At 39.3% G+C, this 27,050-nt stretch overlaps 1 protein-coding gene across 1 annotated transcript in view; it reads left to right on the top strand.

Moving 5' to 3' along the window:
* Window positions 1–2,679, top strand: part of LOC139218900 (potassium/sodium hyperpolarization-activated cyclic nucleotide-gated channel 1) — a 64,271-nt gene extending 61,592 nt beyond the window's left edge. Inside the window, exon 8 of the mRNA XM_070850643.1 lies at window positions 1,568–2,679. Within this exon, the coding sequence (XP_070706744.1) occupies window positions 1,568–2,679 (1,112 nt within the window). The remainder of the gene's footprint in view (window positions 1–1,567) is intronic.
* The last annotated feature ends 24,371 nt before the right edge of the window (window positions 2,680–27,050 follow it).

Raw genomic sequence — 27,050 nt, 5'->3', positions numbered from 1 at the left:
GCAATGGCAGCAGCCTTGTAAGTTAACATTAGTCTTATGCAGTACGTGGTGTTAGTTTTAGTTCTCAACTACCCAACCCTGTAGTGACCTCTGCAGCCAAAATGAACATCCAATAGAAAACTTGATTCTGAGAAATGGCTGCAAAACATCAATCCATTTTCAGCTGTTACAGCTGCAAAAGTCCTGTCTTATAGCTGAATGCATGGCTCGTTGGCAGCCTTGAGAGGGGAGAATGCCGTCCAGCAAATGCTGCCCGACTGTAAACTCGGTGCAGAAATCTTCTGCCCTCAAGGACGGAGCTTAATGATTGATTGACTGTGGCTAAAGCCTTCAGCACACTGAAAGTCAACTCTGTCTTCTTTACTGACAAGTAACTCTTCACAGCCTGCCGATACACAAGGCCAACAGTAATTACAGGAAACGCGCCCTCGAAAAAAATTTGGACGCAGTCATTCAGAGTTTAGATGTCAAACAGATCTTTGATATTATTATTGTCGAATGTGGCAATTCTTTCTACTGAAGACCAGTTTCAAGGCGCCTTTCATGCCTCTAATACTACTTAACATTTTACCACAGTTTTGCTCCCAAAGCCACAAAAGGGGTTGGTGTTTAAAGAAGCCATCTGCCAAGCTTTTATTTTCACGGTCTATGACTTGTGACAGGCTGGGAAAGATTTCCAGGCCTGCAGGCTCAAAATACCCTTTATAGTGCATAAATATAACACTTTAAAAACCTTATTGTTTTCTGTATTGAGGAAAAAAATGATTTATTATTTTGTGACTTTGGCCATACCGAAGCATAACAAAGCAGTGTACTTTCAACATTTTATTGCTGAAAATTATTATAAATCAGCCATGCAAATTTGAATAGCAATCTGTGGTAAGATGAGGTAATCAATGGAAAATTATATTTACAATCTGTACCCACTGAGGTAGTGTGTGAGGAATAGATCTTTGTGGCTTTCTTTGCTTGTTGTTATTGTTACCTTGCTCATCAAACTAAAAAAAAAATGTTATTCTAAGTATCCTTGTGATGTGTTTTAGCAGAGTTGTCATTGTGATTTAAATAGTGTGGCTTTAAATTTATTCTTAGATCTTAGACTTTCTGTCTTTTCTTTGAAAAAACTGCCCAGTACTGTGATGCGTGTGTACAACTCATCAGTATTCTTCTGTGTTTCATTGTCCACATCAGCACCTTCACAGTCTTTGTCTCCTTATGTGTCCTTCAGTCCTCTCAAACCGTGTATTTCCCATAGTCATTACCATTCAATGTCCTTCACACTTTATATTCAATATGACAGATCTTAGTGGACGTAAAAAGATGCAGCTTGTAAGATTGAAAGAGTTGAAACTAGTGGAGGGAATTTATAAATTTATAATCAAGAAGATAAAGCTGCTCTATTGAAGGTGCAGTGCAACAAAAAAAATGCAAATAAGTCTTCCGACTGAAACATACAAGCTGCATTTTTACCATTATTGTCCTGAATCCTGCCCTTTTCCTGTGGTTAAGGGCAGCCAAAGTTTGCCATGGCTTTATGTGCTCACCTCTCCTGACTGCACCCCAACAGGGAAGAAGAACTCCTTGCTGCTGCAGAAGTTCCAGAAGGATCTGAACGCCGGCGTTTTCAACACACAGGAGAACGAGTTATTGAAGCAGATTATTCGTCAGGACAGGGAGATGGTGATGATGGTGGACCGCAAGCAGTCAGTCACCGGGATGAACTCAACACCAATGTCAGGAAACTCCATCATTAACTCACCAGCCCAACCACTCTTCCCCACTGCCTTCGGCACCAATCAGCTCCAGCAGTCCTCTGTACCCCTGACCTACAGTGCTTCAGCCATTGCCAATGCTTCTGCTGCCCGCATGCTGCCAGCCGCTGCCGCTGCGGCTGCTGCAGCCCAGGCAGTTTACCCTGCTCCCAGTCTTTCCCATGGCAACCTCAATTCTTCCTTAACCAACCCACAGACCCCACTCCAGCAGCAGGGAGCGATCATGTCGCCCTGCTCCTTCACCGCTGCTGTGTGTAGTCCACCTGTGCAGACCCCTCTGGCTAGTCGGAGCTTCCAGTACGGCTCACGCACTGCCTCCCAGCTGTCACTTATTCAGCAGCCCATTGCCCAGCCGTCTCTATCTACACCTCTTTCCCAGCAGCCTGTTGTGTCGACTGCAGCCGCAGCCTCTGCAACACAGCAGCAGCAGCAGCAGCAACAGCAGTCACCTCAGCAGCAGCAGGTCCCTTCACCTCAGCGGGGAGACATCCACAAGAGCACACAGGCTCTCCAGTCAGGCAGCTTGAGTCGAGATGTTAGACACTTATCAGCCTCCCAACCATCACTGCCACATGACACATCTCTGGGGCCCAGAGCACACCCAGCCTCAGGAGACTCTCTGGCCTCCATCGTGCCACCAACAGCAGCAGCGATCCAGGGAATGAATTTGCAGAGTGGCATCCGCACCACAGTGCCCCAGCGGGTCAATTTATTCCGTCAGATGTCGTCAGGAGCCTTGCCCCCGGTGCGCTCGGCCGCGGCAGCAGCGGCGGCGGCAGCGGCAGTGGCAGCAGCATCATCATCATCCTCAACTCAGCACAGGGAATCCCCTGGATCTAGGAGAGATTCTGTCCTCAGCAGTACAGAGACTGAGCAAGACAAAATGCGTTTTGCATCAAATTTATGATCCCATTTTCCCTTTTCATTTTTTAAACTTAAATATGTTTCAATTCATTTTTAAAAATGGAGCTACAACAAAAGAGATAAAAATGAGGAACTTCGGCATTTTTGTTTCTTTTAAAATAACCTCATAGAAATCCTGTACATACAAACCCTTGTATTATATTTTAGACACACTGTCTCCCTAAACTTAAGAATGTATATTATACAGATACATCTCTTTTCTTTTATATATATAGATGTATAGATATATAGATATATACATCTATATATTTATATAGATATATATAGATAGATAGATATACATCTATATATTTATATGGATATATATAGATGTATATATACTGTTGTATGTATGGGTGTGTGAGAGAGCGTATGCGCGTGCATGTGACCACGTGTGTAAAACCCAACTAGAACATTTGGCAATGGCAATTTAAAAGCTGTAGTATAAACATGAGTCTTCCTTTCTGACAAATATAAAGAATTATATACAATGTATGACGGTTTTTATTTATTTATTTTTGTTTTTGCTTTCTTTTTTTTTTTTTTAACTGGAATGCATTGCGGATCCTGACAATGACTACTACTTCTTTTTTTTTTTTTTACCATTGAGGAAGAGAAAAACTATCTTCTATTAAGCAGCTTTAGGCACCACTGTGGAATAAGAAATGCAAGCAACTCTGACAAATAATCTCAAAAAGCACACATTCATAAAGTGAATCTCACACCAATTTCCTGAACCCTCATTTCAGAAATCATCACAGATACTGGAACTAAGTGTTATGTTGCTCTCAGCAACAAAAATACAGTCTGCCGAGCCACTATATCCCCACAGCAGCTCACATACAAACCATGACAGTGTTATGGGTCCAAAGGGAGTAGATAATAGAAATGCTGCTTTCTTTGTTTATTTTTGAGGAGAATGGAGTGTGGAGAAAGATATGGATGGATGCTATTGTTTTCTATTTCTAATTTCAGATGGCTGAGATGTTATGTAACGTTGCTTAAAAATTCTGTGTATATTTATAATATTTATAAACTAAAGATTATCACCATTATGCAATAGACTGTGACATAAAGATTACCTATATGTGTGCTGTAAATAGTTTTGTAGATCTAGTATTTACAGATACTGTGTGGTGCATTCTCTATCATAACAATGTCTTACTTCTATCAGGAACCTGGATATCATCTATATGCGAAAAAGGTTAAGTGACAAAATACATACGTTTCATAAGAGATAAACAAACCTTAATGCAATAGCTAGCACTACTTGATGCTGAGTAATGCCTGATTGGAGGACATTTAAGGATCCCTCTCTTTCTGTATACTACTCCTAGTCCTAGTATAGTTTTTGATTTCACATCAAGTAAACATATACAATATTTACCTACAATACATAACTTGATTTCAGTGTCATCGTATTGAAAGTAAATGTGTCTTTTCTATCACCTCATTTCACAAACCTGCTGTGGATCATTTTAAGAATGATTCTTTGGTTTATACATCGATCAAACTGATAATTTCATGAAATGTGTTGTTTAAGGACATTATATATTTCTTTAAACCAAAATTTTAATTCATCTGCTTCTCGAGTAAAGCTGTACTGAATGCTGTCATATCACAATTACTGTAGTTGAAGAGCCTGGCACGTCATTTTCAACACACACTGGAGGTTAAAGATGTCAGGTGTCCAGTCACTCAAGTGTGCAAGGGCGAACATTTTCACCGAGAGGTGTTTTTGTGCTGCTGCAAGTCAGAAAAAGAAATGCTGGTTTGCATTAAGGTTTCTGTCTCATGTAAATCCATTATGTGGGCTTAGGTACTCTAAACTGACCTGCACTGATGTTGAAGAAGGGGAAGGAAGGTCAAGCCAGAATACTGTGACTCTTATTGAAAATGATCAGCGCTATGTCAAATAAATTAATCTTAGGATAACCAAAGTATTTGATGACTCATCTAAAATAAGCCTTCCATTATGGCTTACAGGCCATTTCCCGGGCACATACAGTAGATTGCCATTTGTGCACGAGGCCTTCCTGCGGTCTTCATACAGCGAGTCAAATGTGGCCAAGTGTTCTGCCGTCATTCGCGCAGAATGTCTTGTTTAGAGTCATAGTTTTCATGGCACCGAATATCCCATCAGTTCAAAGTGACTAAGCCCTTTGAGATACCGTTTTAAAAAGATTAGAAGTCTCCGCTACAGATTGTGTCGATAGTGTACCAATGCAGTCAACCCACCAATGTCATGAAAGCATGCACTGTCACAAATACTTAAAAAGATACTATCTCAAAAATGTTGACGTTTAAATGTAATGTTAGATTATGTTTTGTTCATTGTCTGTCTGCCTAGACGTTATCTGTGTGTGAACAGAAGCATTGACTTTTCACATGGACATTCTTAAGTATTTGTGCCTAAACTATAGCCATGTTCCATCCTTTGTTATGAGTGTGAGCTCGGTGCGTATGAGGGGGCGGGCGGCACTTCTGCACACAACTACGCATTCATTCTTACTATACTCTCTGTGTTCTGTGTCTCAGTGTTTTTAGACAGGAAAGGAGTAAGCAATGATGATGGCCAAATGTCTCAGTTTATCCAATTGATATCTTTACTTGCAATGTGAACTTCTAGAGGCAGGTTTTTTCTAACATTGTCAGTCAAGCTATATAGCATATTTAATGAGGTCATGTACAGTTTAAAAAAAAAGTGCAATCTTTAGACTTGCAGTGATATCACGCTCAATGAGACATTGTACAAATTTGGAGCACCTTTATACCTTTCTTTGTAGCTAGCCACTGATGTTTGGGTTGAATATTGATGTGTGGAAGGAAACTGGCCAAAGCAAAACATTCTAAGTCATTGTCTTTGTTTTAAATTGCACTTTCTGATTTACTAATAAAAAAGGTACAGATTCTTTCAGCTAGGTTAGATGTTGAATGAGTTAGCAAGGGAGCAATATCCCTGAGAATTTGTGCTGCCCTGATCCTGTATGAGGTTCTAAATGAGGGGGAGATGTTCTATTTACAACAAAGAGCGCTTAATCGTGAATATGCCATAGTGTATAGGAACTAGTACACAGTCAAGATGGATAGCAGCACTGTTAGTTTGTGCTGTTTTTGATACTTGCCTTTGGAGGGAGAGCTTCCCAACTATGTGCTTTTTTCACTATACCAATCACAATTAACATACTGGAATGGGCATTAATGGTGACGTACACAAACTAGCTTACATATTAGCAGTATAGAGACTCTCAACAAACCAGCACATATATTTGTATATTTCTTTTTGTTTGTTGTTTTGATGGTTTGAGAAAAAAAAAAGAGATGCAAAAAGAACTGAGATAAATGCCCAGAGAGGACAAACCAAATGTTTATTTGGTTCTGATGACCACAGGTTTCATATGTTTACTGATGATATGCGTAGTGGAGAGAGGGGCTACAGCGAGCTGCTCGGTCCTCTTAAACCCCACTCACATGGTCATTGTTCAGCTCATTTATGTAATCCAAGGCTTAGACAAAAAGAACTATCAGTTGGTTACTTGATACAGATGAAAGAAAGGTAAATGTAAACTTTCTTACAACAATATGCAGACAAACAGTGTTTGTCAAAAAATCTTTTTGATTTTTTTTTGTTTATTTTGTTTGTAAATAATAAACCTTTAAAAGATAGAAAATAAACGACATATTGTCACCTAAAAACCAGTGTGTGTCATTCTATTGTCGAACAAACAGTATGTGAGACAGGCGCTGCGTGAATGAGCTTCACCTCATTTTACAACGTGATCAAGGGAGAAAATGGAGAAATGATTTGGAGATGAAGCGGCGATGGAGCGGGCCATAGAATATTCAGGAATAGTGTCCGTCAGCAGTTACAGGCAAGGTGAAAAATGGGTCCATGTGACTACCAGGGATTTCCATTCATTACCTACAAATCCACTTATCAGTCATTAAGTCATCATACAGGAGACCGATCTCTCTGTGTGACCATGTACTCACAGACGGAACAAGTTACTGAAAGCACTACTAAAGGAGCCTTGCTAATATTAAGCCCACGTCGTTTTTTGATTGCATTTCAATAAAGCTGCAACGACTAGTCAGTAAATTTGGTTATTCTGTAACATTTGCTGCTTACAGCTTCTCCTATATCTAGTTAGGAAGACTTTCTTTATGCAAGTATGCAAGTATGCAACTGAATTATCTTTGGTTTTTCTGCTGTTGGCTGGACAAAACAAGAAATCTGAAGACGTCTACTTGGACTCTTGGAAAGTCCAAGTATTCACTATTTTTTGACATTTTATAGATTTAATGGATTAGATGGTTACATTATAAGTAATGAAATAGTCATTACTTTGCAGCAGCGCTAATGTGCAACACTACAACATTTATAAATGTACTTGTCAGCAATGATGAACCTACTAGGTTGTCTGTTTTTGTCCCTTCGAATTTCAAACAGAAGTTGAGCATAGCTGAAATTGCAGAGGTGGTTTGCAGTTGCCTTCAGACAGCTGGGCTCACAGGGGTTACACCTGTGTCACGCATGCTTCAGTTGGTCTATAGTTCCGCCCTAAATTAGGCATTGCTGCTTCATTAAATGTGAGTAACTGAATTAAAGGGAAATTACTTTTTTAGCATGCTTGTGTCATGTGACTTAAGATAACCAAAGTCTACAGAGTCATCATTACAGGAGCATCATTACCCATAATGATCAAAGTCATTATATTTACACTAATGTAATATTAACAGATAAGGAGAATATTTTGATATTCATATAATTTATGCCTTGAAAAATATAAAAGAAATTAACATAATATAATGACTGAATATTTACAATGAATGATTTTGAGGGCTGTTTATAGTCCAGTCCAGTATATGGCTCACAATAGGCAAATTACATATGCGTTTTCTCAGTTGTGATGCCGTTTACTCAGCTGTCGTCGGTGACTGAAGCATGAAATTTCCATATTATACTACTTAATGATTATTTGTGTATTTACATTTGTTACACAGAATTATGTGATCTAGTACAAAAACTCTGGTCTCAAGCTCTACCTTATGTCTCGACAGACATGCACTTGCTCTGCTCCATTCCCATTCCACTCAGCTGGTAAAATTGTTCTGCTTCTGTTAAATTGTAGAAATAACCAAGCCTAATGGGATGAATGAATGGCCTGATTAGCATCCTTAAACACTGGTAATGGGACCATTATGAACCCCTAATTTTCTTTTTCTAAAAGACAAAAAACAACAACCTGCTGAAGAGTCATAGTTTATAGTGCAATCCTGTCAGATTTGCTTTTGAGACATGGACATGATTTTGGGGTGACCTTTGGTCGATGTCCAGTAGACTCAGTGCATTGCATTTATTGCCATCCTTTTATCCGTTTCCTCCTTAGGCTACAGTTACTGGTAGAATTCTCCTCACACTTTCCCCGCTGTTATTTCTGCATCTATCATTCTTCTTTGTGAACACTGAGGACAGCACAGTAATGAAATAGTGTTTATGTGCATGCACTTTGGTGCAGTTTCACAATATGACTACACTCAGTCAAATCTGTAAATACACATGGAGGATAGCCAGAATCACTATGACTTACTGTATGGCAATATTTCCATCGTTCATAGTGGGTAAACATCCATAAATCCAATTAGATACTCCTTATAACTTCAGATCTTGTCTCATAAATTATCATGTTTAAACCTTTTCTTCACTAGAAATCAGAAGTAACCTAGTGATTGTTGTCTTTACAGGCACTGCTGCAGTGTAACTGGAAATACTTGAATTCAATTCAAAAGCTATAATACAGCCAGGTTACAGCAACCTCGTCTCCATGCCAACAAGTTTCCCATTTACATCAGACAAATCATGAATTGAAAAAAATCTAAATATGTTTATCCTAAAACGAAAAATATCTATCAATATGTCAATATTACATTACTGAGATTGCTGAGGCTCAGACTGCCCAATCAATGGCATGGCAATTAATAGCATTTCTGAGTAGACCTTCTATTCTGAAATTAAGATGGTAAGGGGTTTGGGAGGGTGGTCTGAATAACAGTTCACTGAGGGCGCCCAAACAACCACGACAGTCACTGCCTAGAACAGTGTAAGCTGTCAAGTCCACCTGAGGAGAGGAGCGAGGAGCCAACCAGGGTGAGTGACGTCCATAACACTGACCAACACTTCCTCTGTGCTTATTTTCTAAAACCATTACTCTGTATGTGTAATGTATGGTAGGAAAATGCTTAAAAGCATCTCCTTTTACTTGAATAATACTTTAACTGCAGCACAGTCTTGTTGTTCTATTCTATTGCCAGGCTACCACGAGTCAGTTTATGGCTTCTTTCTAGGGAAGTGTGACGTCAAGCCGGTTTGTTTTGAATACATTAGCTCGTCTAACTCCCAGGTTGCCCCTAGCAACATCGTTACAATAAAAAGTCTCTCATACCAGCATTCTTTCAATGGTCACTCCCTTTCATACATCCTTGTCTTGGCAGGCTTTGTCCTCTCTGGCAGGCCTGCGAGTATATAGTAAGGATTAGTGAGGGTTATCTCCTTTGATATAAGACTACAATAAGGTTACAGGCTTAGGCTTGACCCTCACTGATCCAGCACTGACTCAAGGTTGACAAATGTGTTTGAAACAAATTAAAGTCACTATATTTCTAGACAATAATATTGTCATTAGAATATGTTAAAACCCTTAGAAATTAACCGTTGCTTGGACATCACATGTTTTTACTGTATCTAGAAATGTGTTGCCCGTTGTCTGTATCATTATATTATCTGTAATGCTCTTTTGTTCTGTGGCAAGCATGAAAAGAAATAATCCCACTGTAGTATATATTTACTGACTATTAACTTGCTACCTGAACTGACTGTTGAGATGTATTCAGTCGAGGATAGTTTGAGATCTGGACATATTACTGTGTCCATCTGTGGAGCAATTCTGTGATGTTGTTATTTCAGCATTAGACTAAAAGAGAATGCGCCTTAACCTCAGTATGACCCTGAAATGACTAAACATGCTTGTCCTTCAGAATGTTGTTATACTTTGGATTCAATTATTTCGAACTGCATATCAAAGCACTTTATTAAACCTGCAGCACTCGGGTAAACATCTGTGCGAGTTAAATCATACCAAGGACAGCGTGCTACAGTATAGGGTACATAAGTGTGTGGTAAAGCATTCCATTAGTCACCAACAGCCACAGAGATGGTTTGTCTGGTCTAAAATATAGACAGGGAGAGAGTTCTGCTGTGAAATGATGGATTGGAAATGTAATTACTTTCCCCAGTCAGATATATTCTAATGAAGCTGTACCACAAGTGGTCATAAATTAAGATTTATCTGGCAACAGTTTACCATTTATCAAGGGCTTAATGAACTCCTCTTCTTACCCCACACCAAGAACTTTAATAGGTTTGGTAGGTTTTAAATCCACAGCAGTGCTCCAGGATACCATCCTTCTGCAAATTGTTGCTGGAAAAGGTCTAACAATATCACAGAAATGGTACAACCGCTGCTGAAATCACTGATGCAAGAGTGAACAGCTGAGAATATGGTTTGCTGAGAGTTTTCACCTCTTCCCTCTAAATAGCTTTAAGGTATCAAATATACTCTGTACCAGGTTGTTCAAGCTCTTGATTGAAGCTACAGGCATGTGGCATTTAAACTGAGGGAAAAATTCAAAGCCAAGATTCCATATGATGAAAGTATTACTGATGTCTTGACAAATTCACCAACATCCAGCATGACATATTTGGCATCTTTGGAAATTACAAAAACAACAAAAATATAAACGCAGCACTTTTGTTGTTGCTCCTTTTTTTCATGAGCTGAACTCAAAGATCTAAAACATTTTCTATATACAAATAAAAAACAATTTCTCTCAAATATTGTGCACAAATCTGTCTAAATCTGTGTTAGTGAGCACTTCTCCTTTGCCGAGATAATCCATCCCACCTCACAGGTGTGGCATATCAAGATGCTGATTAGACAGCATGATTATTGCACAGGTGTGCCTTAGGCTGGCCACAATAAAAGGCCACTCTGAAATGTGCAGTTTTGCTTTATTGGCGGGGTCTGGGGGGGTCAGAAAACCAGTCAGTATCTGGTGTGACCACCATTTGCCTCACGCAAAACAATATTTGAGAGAAATGGGGGGTTTTTTGTATATAGAAAATGTTTTAGATCTTTGAGTTCAGCTCAAAGTGTTGCATTTATATTTTTGTTCAGTGTAAAATAAAGTTCTGTGGGTTTAAACAATTTTTTGTTTGACAGAATGAGTTTGAAAAGAGGTTAATATAATCTTACAAATTGTTTTTATCCTCGTCCTCGAAATAGTGTTAATGCAATTAATTAACTGCATGCGCAACAACATCTGACAGTTAGCAGAGAGGCAGCCCCCCAGTTTTTGTCCCGTTTGTCCCTGTGATCGAATTTCATCAGGCCAGTCGAATCAATGTCAGATTAACTTCCTTCCCTCAGTCGCGTTTCATTTTAAGCAATCACCTCAAGACATTTGTAACAACAGGAACTGAGCGACCGTCCTCAGGTGCCCATGTAAGGTCACACCCACCAGGAGAGACAACCACAATAATCCACAAGGTGATTTCTGGGGTTTCATTAGAAATTACTCGCATTTAAGCAGCTTTTCCTTTCCAGTGCAGTCTGGAGATTGATTGTAGATTTGCGTGGGAGGGGTCGCCTCATCTTCTGTCTGTCCTATGGTCAGCCGCCTTCGGTCGCATCTGATATTTCCCTGCTGCCCTGAGTCAGACTCATTTTGCTTGGACGATGTGTGTGAATGTATGAGTGTGTTTGTGTTTACTCAGTATCTGTGCAAGCGCTGATGAGATGCACTATGTCCTGGCCTGTTGGGTGAGAGCTTCCTGGGAGCCAAAACAGGAGACTCTGATTAGAATGCAAGAGCTGTCCTGCTGCTGTTTGGCCTCTACCTCTGCTGCTTTGTCTCTGGCTGCGTCTGCACACCCTATTTGTCTACAGATCACGCACACAGACATCCACATACACACACACACACTGGCCCCTTGGAGGCTAGGTTGACGACCCTTTGACTTAGGGAGGATGTTACATGTCTGTAGATTTACAAGTACATAATTCCTACATACACACAGATCCATTAACAGTGATATTAATAAATAATATGCTGATATGGTGTACAACACCACAGGTAAAATTCACATTATATACTTCACTTTACCATGACTTGTACACCAGAAAAAGCTTCACACAATTGATTTGATTGATTTAGGTAAGGCTCCGCCCATTTACTTAACACAACTCAGAGGTTATTATGCATGCAGTGAAAATGGAGTCATCTTATTCTTACGCATCTTCTTCAAGGAGGACACAGCAGGAGCGGCGCCTCTGTGATCTGAGCTCAATCTTGAAGTCTGTAGCAACAGAAAAGTCAATCAAGATTAGCTCTGTGAGGTCTCGCTCTGCCTTCACGGGACGCCATTTTCAATGTAGGCCAGATTTCCAGTGCAGACACACAGAAAGGAACATTTGGAGAGAGCTGCTCTCCATCTTGGTTTACCTTTGGTACCACTGAGCCCAATTTCTGTGAAGGAACCATAAAGAAACATATAGTCCTCACAATGGTGCCTAAAGGCCCTTTTACACAAACGGATTTTTGGGGTGATTCATTTGCATGCCATTTAAAAACCTGTATGATGTATTTATTCTCTTCAAGGTCAATTCAGGTCGGTTAAGCCAATCACAACAAGCAATGTCTCACATGGCAACAGCTACATGGCAATTTTAACAACAATAGACGGCCAAAGTTTGATTGGTCAGGTCTCGTCAGATATTGGCACTTTGGAAAACATGTTCTTATGAATAGACACCAATAGTCTGTGAAGGTGCACAGGTGCTGGCACGCAGCCTCTACCCTGTTATGGCAAGCACTTAAGCTATTGGTTGGCACCTGGAAGTTAGATATGTCAATTAATTAAATGTCATATAAAAGAGGGCTGCAACTAGCCATTATAGATAGATCCCTTCAGCCCTCACATGAACTCTAATTCTCTCCTCCCACAGGGATCACACTGAAGACAAGAGATATCTGCTCCATCTGGCAGGATGTTTTTTGTTTCGTTACTTGCGTGTGGTACCCAGATGTGCTGTGAGTCACTTTAACCTTTCCCAAGCACCTTGCTTTCACATAGCATTTAACCTCAGATATGACTGTTGGACGTCTGCGCTGACCTCACCGTAGAGGTTACAGGCTTCTTGTTATCTTGTTACTCACACAATCTCTCTCACAGACACACATGCGCACGCACACATACACACACTGTTTTTATCTCTCAGCAAAAGCCTTCATATATCCTGTATTAGCAAAAGCTGAATCCTGATCCTGATGTGAGCGTGCCCAGAAAAGAGGGGGGTAAACACAAAGAAATAAAGGATAAACTGTGCTGCATGAGAATGACATGAGGTCAAATTAAATGTGAATATTACTACATTATCCACCTCGGTTCTTTATCTACCAGCCTTTAATGTTGCTGCCTTGCCAGCAGCACCCAAACACCTATTGATGAGCTGTCAGCAGATGGTGTCTGTCATCTCCTTCATGGAACACATCCTTCCATCAATTACACCTTGAGCATTTTTCCCATTCCCGCATCTTTTTTTCTCCTCTCTTATCCTTCCCACAAACCCCATAATCTGCTGTCATTACAGAGTCAAGCAGAGGAAATAATGTGTGTGATCTGTCTGTGAAGTCATAAGTTGGATTGTCTGAGAGTCCATGCGAAATTACGTCAACTCACATTCAGAAACCAATAAGTCCTGTCAGAGACCAAATAATGCAAATTATTTTGTAATCATATATTTAAAAAAAAATAAAACAAGATTAAAATTTTCTGATCATCTGCACAAAGTAAAGTACGCACCCAGAGAGGGGACTCAAATGATTAGAAATACACAGATAACGACAGGTTGCCTCAATCCAATTGAGCTTCACAATGTGGCCAAGAAATAACAGCTGTATAAACTGCAGACTAACTGCAGAGAGAAGCACATTAGATCCAATACAGTAAGTTGAGGATGGTGGTTATTAAATTTATGATGATTTCCAATCATCATTTATCAAACGATGACAAATGTGATCTGGACACTTCTCTCAGGTTTTGATGAGGACTACATCTTCGCTGTGGGTAAACTCCATCCAAAGATTCTTGTCCTGTGCTACATTTGATATGATGTCAAACAAGTGACACTCTCAGCTGTGTGTGATGAATACATGGCTCCTCGGGAAGCTCCATATCTTTAGTCTCTCATCTGAATCCCTCCCTCTGACTGACTCGAGGCTTTGATCCCGTACACATGCAGCAGGGGTCCTCTTAAGGGGTCTCGATCAGCAGATTATCTTATCACTGAACCAAGGACAACGCACATTATCTCTTTACCTAAACCCACTCCTCTGCTCTCCGACATTAATCTGTATGAACAAACCAGGATTAATTCTTTCCCAGAAATGCCAGCCTATGATATGAACAAGTGAAGGGGCAAAAGGAAACCTGACATCCACCTACTGATCCACTGATCTACCAAAGGTCGAGGCCTTATACACAGCAGACATTGTTGAGTGTGTAACTGTGTAACTGTGCACTGAGCCTGAATAAGTCCGACAGTGGGCTGACATACAGGATTTAGAGTAAACAAAACAGGATATTCCAAAGAGGCAAGGATATTACATTACAATTCAATTTAAAGCTCCTGAAAATCTTCAGTATTTTTCTCTCTCTCTCACTTATTTATTTTTATATATACAGTGGGGCAAAAAAGTATTTAGTCAGCAACCAATTGTGCAAGTTCTCCCACTTAAAAAGATGAGAGGCCTGTAATTTTCATCATAGGTATACTTCAACTATGAGAGACAAAATGAGAAAAAAAAATCCAGAAAATCACATTTTCTGATTTTTAAAGAATTTATTTGCAAGTTATGGTGGAAAATAAGTATTTGGTCAATAACAAAAGTTCATCTCAATACTTTGTTATATACCCTTTGTTGGCAATGACAGAGGTCAAACGTTTTCTGTAAGTCTTCACAAGGTTTTCACACACTGTTGCTGGTATTTTGGCCCATTCCTCCATACAGATCTCCTCTAGAGCAGTGATGTTTAGGGGCTGTCGCTGGGCAACACGGACTTTCAACTCCCTCCAAAGATTTTCTATGGGGTTGAGATCTGGAGACTGGCTAGGACACTCCAGGACCTTGAAATGCTTCTTACGAAGCCACTCCTTAAGTGGGAGAACTTGCACAATTGGTGGCTGACTAAATACTTTTTTGCCCCACTGTATGCGAATAAATAACAATCATACTGACAAATAACAACCGTCATAGAGAAAAAGAATCATAATCTGTTACTTAAAATAATTTTAACAGTTTACTAATCAAAAACTCAGTTATATGCTTATATGCAGCAGATGACTCAGTAATGAAAATATTTGTTAGCTGCATTGATAGCGCATAGTGAGAGGCTGATTGAGAAAATATATTTTTTTTAGAAATCTTGCTTTAAGTCTTTGTGGATTATATAGTGCTGGTAAAATTTTGCTAAATCTAAATTTCTCCCATATATATTGTTTTCTTTTTTATTGTTCCTTGTGGTCAGAATTTAACATTCTGAGATGAAGTAGGACTGCTAATGATTACTTTTACTTTTACGTAGTGGTTAATCTATCAATTCTTTTCACCAAAAATAATGAAAAGCACCTATCATGATTTGCCAAAGCCCAGGGTTAGGTCTTCAAATGTCTTGTTTTGTCCAATTAACAGTCCAAAACCCGAAGTTTCAATTGACTCAAGACGAGGAAAGACAGCAAATCCTCACATTGAAGACAATAAAAATTTGGCATTTTTAGTTACACGGTTAATGGACTATCAAAATACTTAAAACTTATTTGAATGTGCAGCAAAGATACCAAGAAAACAAGATTTAAGCCCTCCAGTGGAGATGTCAATATTGTGATCACAACTGCTGCCTCCAAGTGGCCAGAAAAAATCAGTTACTGCAGGTTTAAGCCTTGGAAACACCTTGGACAATCCTGGGGTTATCATCATGATCAACTCCTCAATCCATCTCACATCCCATCAGGCCACCTGCCTGTCAATTAGGCAACTAACAATTTATTTTCTCAACTAATCAATTAGTTGTTTGGTCTATAGAGAAAATACTGAAAAATAGCAGTGAGTCCAATATGACATCCTCAAATGTGTTGTTTCTTTCCACAACATTTACAACACAGCAAGATATTCATTTTACTCTCAGGATGAGATAAATAAACTAAACCATATTCAAATTTAAGAGGCTGGAATCAGAAAAATTTTGACTTTTTCTCTTTAAAAAGTTGTCAAACAGATCAATTGATTATCAAAATAGCTGGTGATGAATTTAATGGATGACAACTAATCAAATAATTGATCAATTGTTGCAGCTCTACTGTCAATTATGTTTTTCTTGTTTTGATACCAAAGCATACTGTACAATAGGATGGAAAGGTGTGTCTTGTGTATCAGGTCTGAAAAAGTCATGTATTTCAGCCAACTACCACACATAGAATGGATTCATTTTGCCAATAGAGGACAGGGTTGATATCTGCTGTCCAGGTTCTGGCAACATTACTCATAGCTATAATACTCCAAGCTTCATGTGCTCCTTCCTTCAAAGAATCTGCTATTATGCAGTCCTTCTACAAAGATCTATGGTACTGTGAGGCCTCAGCGCACCAGGAAAATGTGCTACACAGTCAAAATCTGCATGGCAGTGACAAAGCACCTCCAACCAATACAGAATACTATCTAGTGAACTGAAACGATAAACCCAGAGCCCAGAGATCCACCTTATGTGCAAGAGCACAAGTGCAAAAACAGTCCAACAATTTTTTTTTTTTTTTAAAGTAATGCTTGGGAGCAAACAATATCATCTTATTCACAAAAACAGGTGATCATCAATGCTTGGATATAAACTGAAGGTACAGTAACAGCAGTGTAAACCACAGACAATCAGTTTAGACTTGAAAGGTGACATTTAAACCCAATTCTTCAATTTGGACTGATCACTAATGCTTAGCCAAAGTGCGGGGGCCTGTAGTAGGCCTACACCTATCATCTGTGTTTGAACTTGGCACATTCAGCCAATTCATATTACTGACATTACACAAACACAAGCAGAACCTTTCATGAATCACCACAACTATCGACACCAACAGTATGAAATCATCGATCATTATGCATGAGTCAAACGGCCACCAAAGGAGAACTGACCTCTCCCTCAACATTAATTAATATCTCTTCACATTAAAGATGGTGCACATACACCATGCATAAATACACAGCCAGTGGATCACCCGCAGAGAGGAAGAAAACAGCCAGCAGGAGTTCTGCAGCCTCAGGAAACACTCCACAGACTAATGACGTGCATGTTAGTACACACAGAAAGTAAACTGACTTACCTTGGTGAAGCAGGGATGCGTTTCAAAACTCACCTTCAGGCAAGTTGCTGTCAGTCAAAGCTGAGGGAAACAGGACAGCTTCCAAACTGAAGTTCAAGTGCTAGCTTAGGTGTCCCCCGCTCACCTGGCTGGAATGTTTATAAGCAGAGGACAAACAAACATGATAAGAAAACGGCAGTGGAGCTCACAACTATTGTTCCTCGGAGTTCCTGAAGTCATTCAGAACTTGCTACGTTGCACAGGGAGCACAGGTAAAAGCTAATGTAGTCCAATAGGGTTTTACTAGCTAATGTAGTCCAATAGGGTTTTACTAGCTAATGTAGTCCAATAACGTTTTACTAGCTAGTGTAGTCCAATAGGGTTTTACTAGCTAATGTAGTCCAATAGGGTTTTACTAGCTAATGTAGTCCAATAGGGTTTTACTAGCTAATGTAGTCCAATAACGTTTTACTAGCTAGTGTAGTCCAATAGGGTTTTACTAGCTAATGTAGTCCAATAGGGTTTTACTAGCTAATGTAGTCCAATAACGTTTTACTAGCTAGTGTAGTCCAATAGGGTTTTACTAGCTAATGTAGTCCAATAGGGTTTTACTAGCTAATGTAGTCCAATAGGGTTTTACTAGCTAGTGGTCCAGCAGTCACTCAGTTAGCTAGCGAGCTAGCTAGCTATTTTATCGTGGGCTAAGTTAACGCTAGCCAAGTTAGCAGCACACGCAGCAAAAAAGTTCTGGCTTCAATGAATTCAGCCCTTTAATCGAGAATTTCTAGCTAAAACTAACGAAGCGTAACACAACAGTGCTGTGATGAAGTCTACCTTCATGATGGTTTTAATGTTCAGTTTTTGGTGTAGATTCAGCTGCCAGGAGGACTTGGTGTGTAGCGCTGCTGAACTGTGTTGCCTAATTGACAGGTGTTTCTATTTTGTATTTATTTCATCAGCACACACACACACACACACACACATATATACATATATATATATATATATGCATATGTATATGTATGTATATCAACAAGGGCGGACTAAATAATAGAAATACCTCTGCATTGTAAAGCGTTGTATTATATGCCAATCATACAGAACACAATGCAACCCCATAAAAGTTTTCCAAGTAGAAATGGGAAGTGCAAATACCTTGGAATTATATTTAAGTGCATAACTTGCATAAATGTATCGTAAGCTGATAATTTTATATCACGCAATGAACAACTGAGCAAGCAACAGAATTGCCCGACACAGTGGTGGAAATATTCTGACCAAAATATACTTCTATCAGAATGACAATACGACCAATGAAAAATGCTTACAAGCAAAAGTCCTTCATTCAAAATGTATTAAAGTCTATAAATGCTATCAGCCTTGTATCAAAAATAAAATCACTGAATTTGCACAATGGCCCATTTCATTTATTTAAATTCAATTTGATTTCAAAAGTGTCCTTAAGTACGTGAATACATGAGTGAACATACTTAGAGTAGCCTATTCTGTCCACCATTGATGACGTGTATTCTCACAATCTTGATTACTCAAAAGCCTGTTTCTGCCAGAAAAAACTACAATACATCAGATGTTTACATTTTACCAGTATGTGACAAGGGTATTGAATTCTAAATGTAGTGAAAGGAAATGACAAATGATTACATAACACACTGCAGATCATGACATTGTGTTATATCATCAGTTTACAAAGGAAAAGAGCAGCCAGTTGTGGATGACTCTTTTCTTTCAGGGAACTGCTTACTACAATTAATACCTTCTGCGCAATATTGCTGGATTATATTTGATCTGAGGGGAATGACGCCTGCATTGTTTTTGAGCATGAATGAACCAAATCAGGTCTGACAGTCTCTCGTGAGGGGATCCAATTTTGGATCCAACACCATATACGGATTAAAGGTCACATTCATTTTGATAATCTATAAAATGAAATATTTCAGACTGTGTGTGTACTTACCACTAATCTTGTCACCCAAAAACAATGCCCCCCTTCCCTGACCTGACATTTATGCTTTATGGCAGTTGTTTTGTGGTATTCGAGGTGGCAGACAAAACTAGTATTTGAAACATTCAGCAGCGGTGTCTCTTCCAAATATAATGACACAGTTACTTACAATAATCCACAGACCTCATTTTGGACATTTTGTCCCATATGAGCATGCTGAACTGCTTGTCATGCAGATGGCACTGCCATTATGTTTGCAAAGTGATCTTACATTACAAACCTGAATTGGAAAAGTGAGCACTTTGTATCTGTTTGTATTCACAGTCTGGGCATGGCTGCTGTGTGTGAATGAGTGTGTTTGCAAAAGCATCGCGTTTATGCGTTTTGTTTCACGGTGTGCCTAGATGGACTCAAATCCTGGTCATTCAGTTTGTGTTAGTCATCACTAAAGTAAACTATAATCTGGTCAGTTGGAGGGCAAAAGGATGTAAGAGGTTTCCCTCTGATGTAGAGCCCTATCCCTATCCTAGACTCCATGGACATGTGACACCTAAAGCCTCCTGCGTAACAGTAAATAATCCTGCCATCGTTAAACCCAGCCAGATTAAAGCAAATCCCTTATGAATTTACTTTTTGTTGTAGTTACCATAACCATATTAATGATAATATTATGATTCTCCCCTCGTTTTCTCTTCCGTGTATCATCAAGACAAGAATGTGAACAGATTGCAGAACTGTCGTGGCCGGTGCATACAGAGCAGAGTCAGGCATACGCCCATCGTACCAGTGGAAAACTACACTGGATGGAGCTCAGACTGGCAAACATAGCATGCTCAGAAACAAGCTCAAAAACATGTATTTATAATTTAATGGATTGAGATGTGAATGACCTCTGCAGCCTGTTAAGTCTAAGCTGTTGAATCCTGAACCGGCTGTTACACGACATAAGCTTTTATTTTATTTTTTCCTGAATAAAATATGAAAGGGATCTGCAGTAATTCTATTATGGTTCTGTTACTGCTGCTAGTTCCTCTGTTAGTGCTATTACTATTGCTTCTTCTACTTCTAATGCCTTGAAAAGTACTAAAACCATCACTTGTACTATTTTACCACTTTACTGGAATTTTCTGGTATTTATATAATACTAACCTGCCTGTCATCTTCAGAAAATGCACTCTTTAGTAGTCAAAGTATAGAGATGATGATGAGCAGCATATGCCATGAATGAAATGTGCAGGATAATTTAATGTAATGCATCAATACTGTGATATTTTGAAGGAAAATTCTCTGTTTTTTCCCTTGTCCTCAGGGAGGTTGGACTCCAAGCTGAGCCACACGATAGCAGTGGTGCTGAGGGGAAGTAGGTAAACTACACTGGGAGTGCAGGTCTTCTGTGATTTTCTGTGTCTTTAACGTATGGTCTACAAGGGTGGATTTCACATCTGTACAACAAGGAGGAGGTAGAGATCCCACTTACAAACATCCCCAGTCTTTTTTATTTATCTCTGTTGCATGTCAAACATGTAAACACGTCTTAAATTCTCCCTCCACTTCTTAGATCAACAGATTAACTTCCTCATCTGTGACATTCACAAGTCATATTGTGTAGTTTACTCATCTCCTTGGATGACAGATGTTTTATGCAACCCTGATATAATCTGGCATTAAAGTTGGACCAATAGAGATTTTGTCAATTCTTTATCTTTTTTTTCCAGAAATCAGTGCATGGTTGCTTTAAGTAGAAGATATTTGCTGCTTCTTTTACACGCAAGCCCTAGACACATGTTGTAGTGCAGATTTGTGTCTAATGACCAAAGAAGAAGGCTGAAGTCTAGGACAATCAATGAACCACAATTTTTCTACTTTACAGTCAGTGGATTTGTTGAATTATTTATATTGCAAACATTTATATTAGTTGTATATTGTAATTTGGAATTTATTCTTTCTTTCTGCTATTTACTTCTTATATACTGACCACTATGCACTCTTTAAGTGTTCTTGACATTTCTGATTCAGTGCTTGCCAAAATCAAAGACTACAATCGTAACAAAAGAAGGAAATCTAAACAAAATTGTGGCATCATTTCATTTTTGTGAAAATCATGAATACTACATATAAATAAGACTGGAGTCTCATTAAGCAGAGGAAAGCCCTTTAAGGGCAAAACATTAGTGTGTAAAAACGTTAATTTGTCCAAACAAAAAAAAAGCCATCTGCTTGACCTGACATCCCCTCTTATCCTCATGTTGCAGGACCTGCCCTCACTGGTCTGACAGAAGCTTTGTGATAATCAAATGGTTTCCTGCACCATCAGGAGGATCTATTACATCACAGAATGAATGCACATGTACAGATGTGGCGGAAAAGTAACCAACCAGACGCTGATGACCAGCCTGAGGTAATAAAAGGCACACCGAGTGGACATGTGGCTGTTACGCAGTCATTCAAGCCACATCAGCAAAGTTGCACAGTTTTGAACCCAAATGCGCATTAAGCAATTTAACACTCATGAAGTGCAGTATGATCACTATTTCTAACCTCTGACTGTCTGTTTGCATTGCGCAGTCCATCCAATTACTTTAACATATATTGGATGGATCAGTGGAATTAGTGCTAAGTAGCAAATGTTAGTATGCTAACATTAAATTAATATAGTTAGCATTGGAAACACAATACCAGCTAAATATCAGCATGTTTACACTTTCATTGTGAGCATGTTGGAATGCTGACATTAGCATTTAGCTCAAATCAAACCACAGCTGTGTCTATGCTGCCTTACAGAGCTGCTAGTGTGGCTTGGTTCAGCCACATTGCTCATGCACTGAATATACATAATCTAAAACAACATCTTTAATTTCTAAAGTTTTAAATTTATAGAAAATTAAGTTTATTTATGTGTTATGATCAGACATCTCTTTCCCTATAATTCAAAGTGTTTTCAGTAGAAATGTGATGAAAAAGTAGATGAATGAGATGGCACTTCAGGTCCTCTGTAGATTCAGTAGTGGAAACCCTGACCCTCAGTTCTGTGTGTTGCCATCTAATTCACACTGTCCATTCATATGCAACCAAGCGTGGCCTGACGATTTACGCAGCTGACACGTGGCAGCCATTAATCAGGTCTTTGCCCATGGCTGGGAGTGGTGATAAGACTAATGGTTGAGGATGAATGCAGGTGGAGATGAAAAAGCCCTGCATTTTTCCCCTTTACAGTACATTTGTCATATTGATTCAATCAATTTACATAACAAAGAGTCCAGGTGAGCTATCTTTCTCTCTCTCTGTCTCTCTCTCTCATTGTGAGTACGCTGTGTGTGTGTGTGTGTGTGTGTGTGTTTGTTTGTGTGTATGCATGTCTTCTCTGCTCTGATGTTGCTCTGGAAACTTTCCCTTTGTCATCCTGACATTGAAAGAAAGCTATTTCTAGATCAGTGTTTGCTTTTGACTCCAATGGAGCATCCCAGAGGTTTATTGATGAAAAGGAAAACTGTTGGTTTACTTGACATATTCTACTGGCCAAACCTCAGATAACCTGAACCCAATGACCTCAGAGGAAAAATCAATGATTATTATTAGACAAGTGAAAGTCTTTAATGGATTCCAAATTCTTATTTTTATGCAGATAAACAGCAAATACCATTATCCATCACCTTGTTCTTTTTATGAACCATCTCTAATGGATGTTTGCTGCACCTAAAGCGAGCATAGATCAAAGTCTTTAATTAGCAGTTCCAAACATGAACTTACCCATATCAAGAAATCAGTGAGGAAGCCAGGGCTAATTCTATGATGGATCTGTTGAATCATTCCTGTCAACATTAAAAACATTTTCAGTAACCCCATCAGAAAGTACAATCTATGTTTCTCTAGAATATTGTCTCAGTGGTCACATCAAAGCGGAGCTTCCTGTCAATATTCTGAGACAATAGCCTGAAAAGGTGGAGGTGTCAATAATGGTGTTGTTGGTTTTCTAAATCTTTAGCCCAGAGATTTATCACCACACCACTTTAAAAGATCACTGACCACAGGCCCACGTACTGACTCATCTCCATGAAGCAGACTGACAACAACTTCTTTGAATTTAAGACATTGCCTGCCCTTGTGCTAACTTCTGCAGTTGCCGGCGTGATGAATAAACAGTAGCAGGGACAGGACATACCTGGGGGGAGCCTGTGTGGGGGGGAAAATCATTTACCCTCATCCTCTGAGGTCTGTAAGGTAGGGCCCCCGAAAACCACCCGACAATCGTGAAAATCAATGTATGTGTACATACACATGTGTATGTGATGCATAGTCAGGATTATGACGGGGATGGAGTTGCTTCATCATGAAACATCTGACTACAGGTGAAAACACTTGAGGTCTTTTGAGGTCTACCGTCCTGTAATGCTGAGTCCAGCAAGTCATCTAAGTTACATTTTCCGCTGCAACACACGCAACATAATTCAGAGCCCGCTGTCGCTAGCGTTATTGGCTTACTCAGCAAAGTATCCCCTCTCATCTCACAGAACAGAACGATATCCCGTTTGTTCTTGTCATCCTGAAATTAGAGAGAATAGACAAGTTGGACAGGGAAGCAGTATGATAAAGGAATATAGTTCCTGTTTTTGTTTTGTTTTTCAATTGCATGTCCTCAGGCAGACAGTATTTTGTTTAGGTGATTGTGTCTGGCTCTGTGTTTATAATGCCTCTTATCCATTCCAACAGTAAGTCAATTTTGATCTAGTAGGTTTGAGTAGCTTTCGATCCAGTCTGTTGTTCATTGTCTCTCATAGAGATGGAAAGCATGCAACCTCAGCTGGTCCTTATGTGTAATTTTCCACGCTAATCACCCTAATAATAAGCCCTCATATATGGTCACACACATCAGTTCTTAAACGTAGCAATCCTTTGGGATCACTTGACTTGATCGACTTGAGTGACTCCAGGATTAAGTCAGTAATAATACAATAGTGCATTTTTACTTTTAGATCTATGAATGTGGTTTTGGAGCTTGCAAATTTTAAAGCCTAGTTTAAAATAGAGAAAAAGCTAAATATCACAAGGTTTAATGTGTTTTGTTTTTTCCCTAATTTTTCTTTCATTTGCATTCTAGTATGAAACCTGAGGCTGCATCTCCAGTTGTAGCTGACTGGGGATTCAAGCAAGCTGGTGCATTGTGATTGCACAGGAAGCAACAGCAGCAGCAAAGATCTTGCAACTCTATTTTACAGCTTAAATAGGCTTTCCAGTTGGTGATGGCACTGCAAAGATTCAATTCAGCCGAGACATCGGCAGGTCAGGACACAGGACCACTTAAGTTGTTAGGCTGAAGTTGCTCTGCAGGTTGGTTTAATTTCAGCACTTTAATGTTCTATTTTGTTCTTTCTGAGCACTGTTCAATCACACCGAACATAATAGGCATAATTCAAGCACCCAATCTAGGTCATTTTTTCCTTGTATAAATGAAACTTGTTATTCTGTCAGAGATGTCATGCCAGGCCAGTGTTACAGTTAAACCGAGGACAATGTTAAACCTACTGTAAATGTGAAATGGAAACCATTTCCATTTCTTAAATGAATGGAATTCTGAATTAATGGAACTAAATAAAAAAACTGAAGAATGTAATTACTCTAATTTGTCACAAAAATCTTTATACAGCGTTTCCCATATGTAGTAGTACTCTCCAAGGCCTGTAAGTAGACTTTGATGTGTAAAACAAGAAAAATAGAATAAGAGTTCCCCTTTAAGAAAACTGTGACAAGTTTTCTATCTTTAGTTGAAGAAGTCAGTAACTGTCTAAATCTGTGCATCACCTGCTCAGAGATGTAAAGTTAGAAAAATCTGGAACATCCTTTAAATAATTCATGTTTTTTTCATTTTATAACAAATTACACATCTCTTCTTTTCTGTCCTTTCTATTGTTGTGGAAAATCAAAGGAATCAGCCAGACACCAACTTCAGCAGCCTCGTAGACAACGACAAAATAAGGTAGACAACACCACACGAAGAGAAAGCTGCCTCAGCCTGAATGCTCTGGACCATAAACCCCTGTAGTTCACACATCTGTCATCCATAGCACCATGAAAAGAGCATTTGCCCTTAGTCAGTCCACACCATAAGTCAGCATATGATGCTGAATTTAATTTTGATGAGCAGATGAAAAGAATGTAGGGTTTTTTGCTGACCTGGTGAAAGCCATTCATGTGTTTATCTCTTACCAGGTGATTCACTGCACCATTCTACCCACCTACCATTGTGTCAATTAAAATTAAGTCACATGCTTACAGTTTGTGCAAAATGCTCTAGCAAAACTCTATAGAGGAAGATAAGAACATAGAGGCAGGAATCCTTTCCATGGGTTTTATTGGACTTGTTAATTTTTATGTTATCTGTCTTTTGTTTTAACAATAGTTTAACAAATATTGTGAAGGACGGACAAGAACAAATTTCACACTCATTCTGTCATCTTGTGGCGTGCTCCCTCCCCTCTCTTTCTCCTCTCCGTCTCCTCCTGTCATGTTATGAATTCTAAGTTTGCCACCACCATCCTCTGTCCTTGAGCCTGGCTCCCTGGTAATTAAATAAGTAGGAGGAAATGTGCAGGTACTTCAACCAATTCATATATTTCCAAAGTTAACAGCCCTCCAGTTGACCGACAGTGTTCGCTAATTAACTTTGCCCAGAACATGTACAGCTCCACATGACTTTGTGGTGATGGTAGTTGCGATGTGGTGGAATAAAAAGTGCCCTCAATCCAATTTCCTGTCCGTCAATGTTTTATAATATGAGCCTAGAGTATGTCCTCCAGCTGCATGTTCGATATTCTTTTGTTTTTGTGTTGTCAAATGACCTATCTCTTATATGGGCTGAATAATGCCTTTCACTTAAATGACCCCTTTCATATGTTGCGACAGAAAGAAAAGACTTTACCGCTCCAAAATTCAGTTAGGTCCATTTCCTGGTCCGTCACACATCACCTGAATTATTACTGTCCTATACAGAGCACAGAAAATTATGCCAGTGAAAGAAGCATTAATAAATGATAAACCAGCAGCTGTGAGCGTCAGTGTTATGCAATCACACCCTGCCAGTGTGTATGTGTGTGTACAGTATGTGTGAGCGAGAGAGATGACCATGTGGCTGAGGTGAGAGAGAGGGAGCGAAGTGGCCAAGACTCAAGCAACGAGGCTGCGTGAGACTTATCCATATTGATGCTGTATTTACCACCACCGCCTCCCCACATTGACCTGGAAGTTACTGTTTAATGCATTATTAAAAAGGCTCGGGGCTTTAAGTGTTCTGAACAATATACAGTGTATGAGAAGAGTTTGATATTTTATGCTTCAACGGCATACTTTAAATGCATACATCTATACACAGATTCACTGCCTAGTTAACAGTGGTACTTTTAAAGGTGCTCATTCAGTAGAGAGGCAGAATGCTGAGGGTGCAAGCACTTACTGAAACAGCATGTACTGCCCAGAACTGCACAACACAAGTATCCATGGAGAACCATGTGTGAAGTGTGAAAATGGTTTCAGAATGTTGTTTATGCGCATCAAGTAAGCAGCCAGTTACTTATGCTCTGTATGCTTCTCTGCTAATGGTGCTCATGTCTCTTTGTGAGCAAAATTCATCACTGGACGTTAGAGTTATAAGGTATTGGTTACTTCTGTGCAACACAGTCTGTGCAACACAATCAACACATTTGTACATCAACAGCTGAGGTGTAAAGGGCTACATGGAATGGTAATGTTTGTCTTTTGCACAAGAAAAAGGATTGGCAGTAATTGTATGGAATCCAGAAGGGTTTAACACATATATATGATATACAGTAGATCCAGGTCACTTTGCTTCCAGTATCTTTGCTTCAAGTCTAATAAGACTCCCTTTAATCATTATGCTCCAGTTGTTGCAGCAGTCTATTAGCTGACCAGAGGTATGCCCCAACATAGTAGTCGAAT

The sequence above is a fragment of the Pempheris klunzingeri genome, chromosome 19, assembly GCF_042242105.1.
Source record: "Pempheris klunzingeri isolate RE-2024b chromosome 19, fPemKlu1.hap1, whole genome shotgun sequence".
In the NCBI taxonomy this organism is placed as follows: domain Eukaryota; kingdom Metazoa; phylum Chordata; class Actinopteri; order Acropomatiformes; family Pempheridae; genus Pempheris; species Pempheris klunzingeri.
This window is presented reverse-complemented; position numbering and strand designations above follow the sequence as displayed.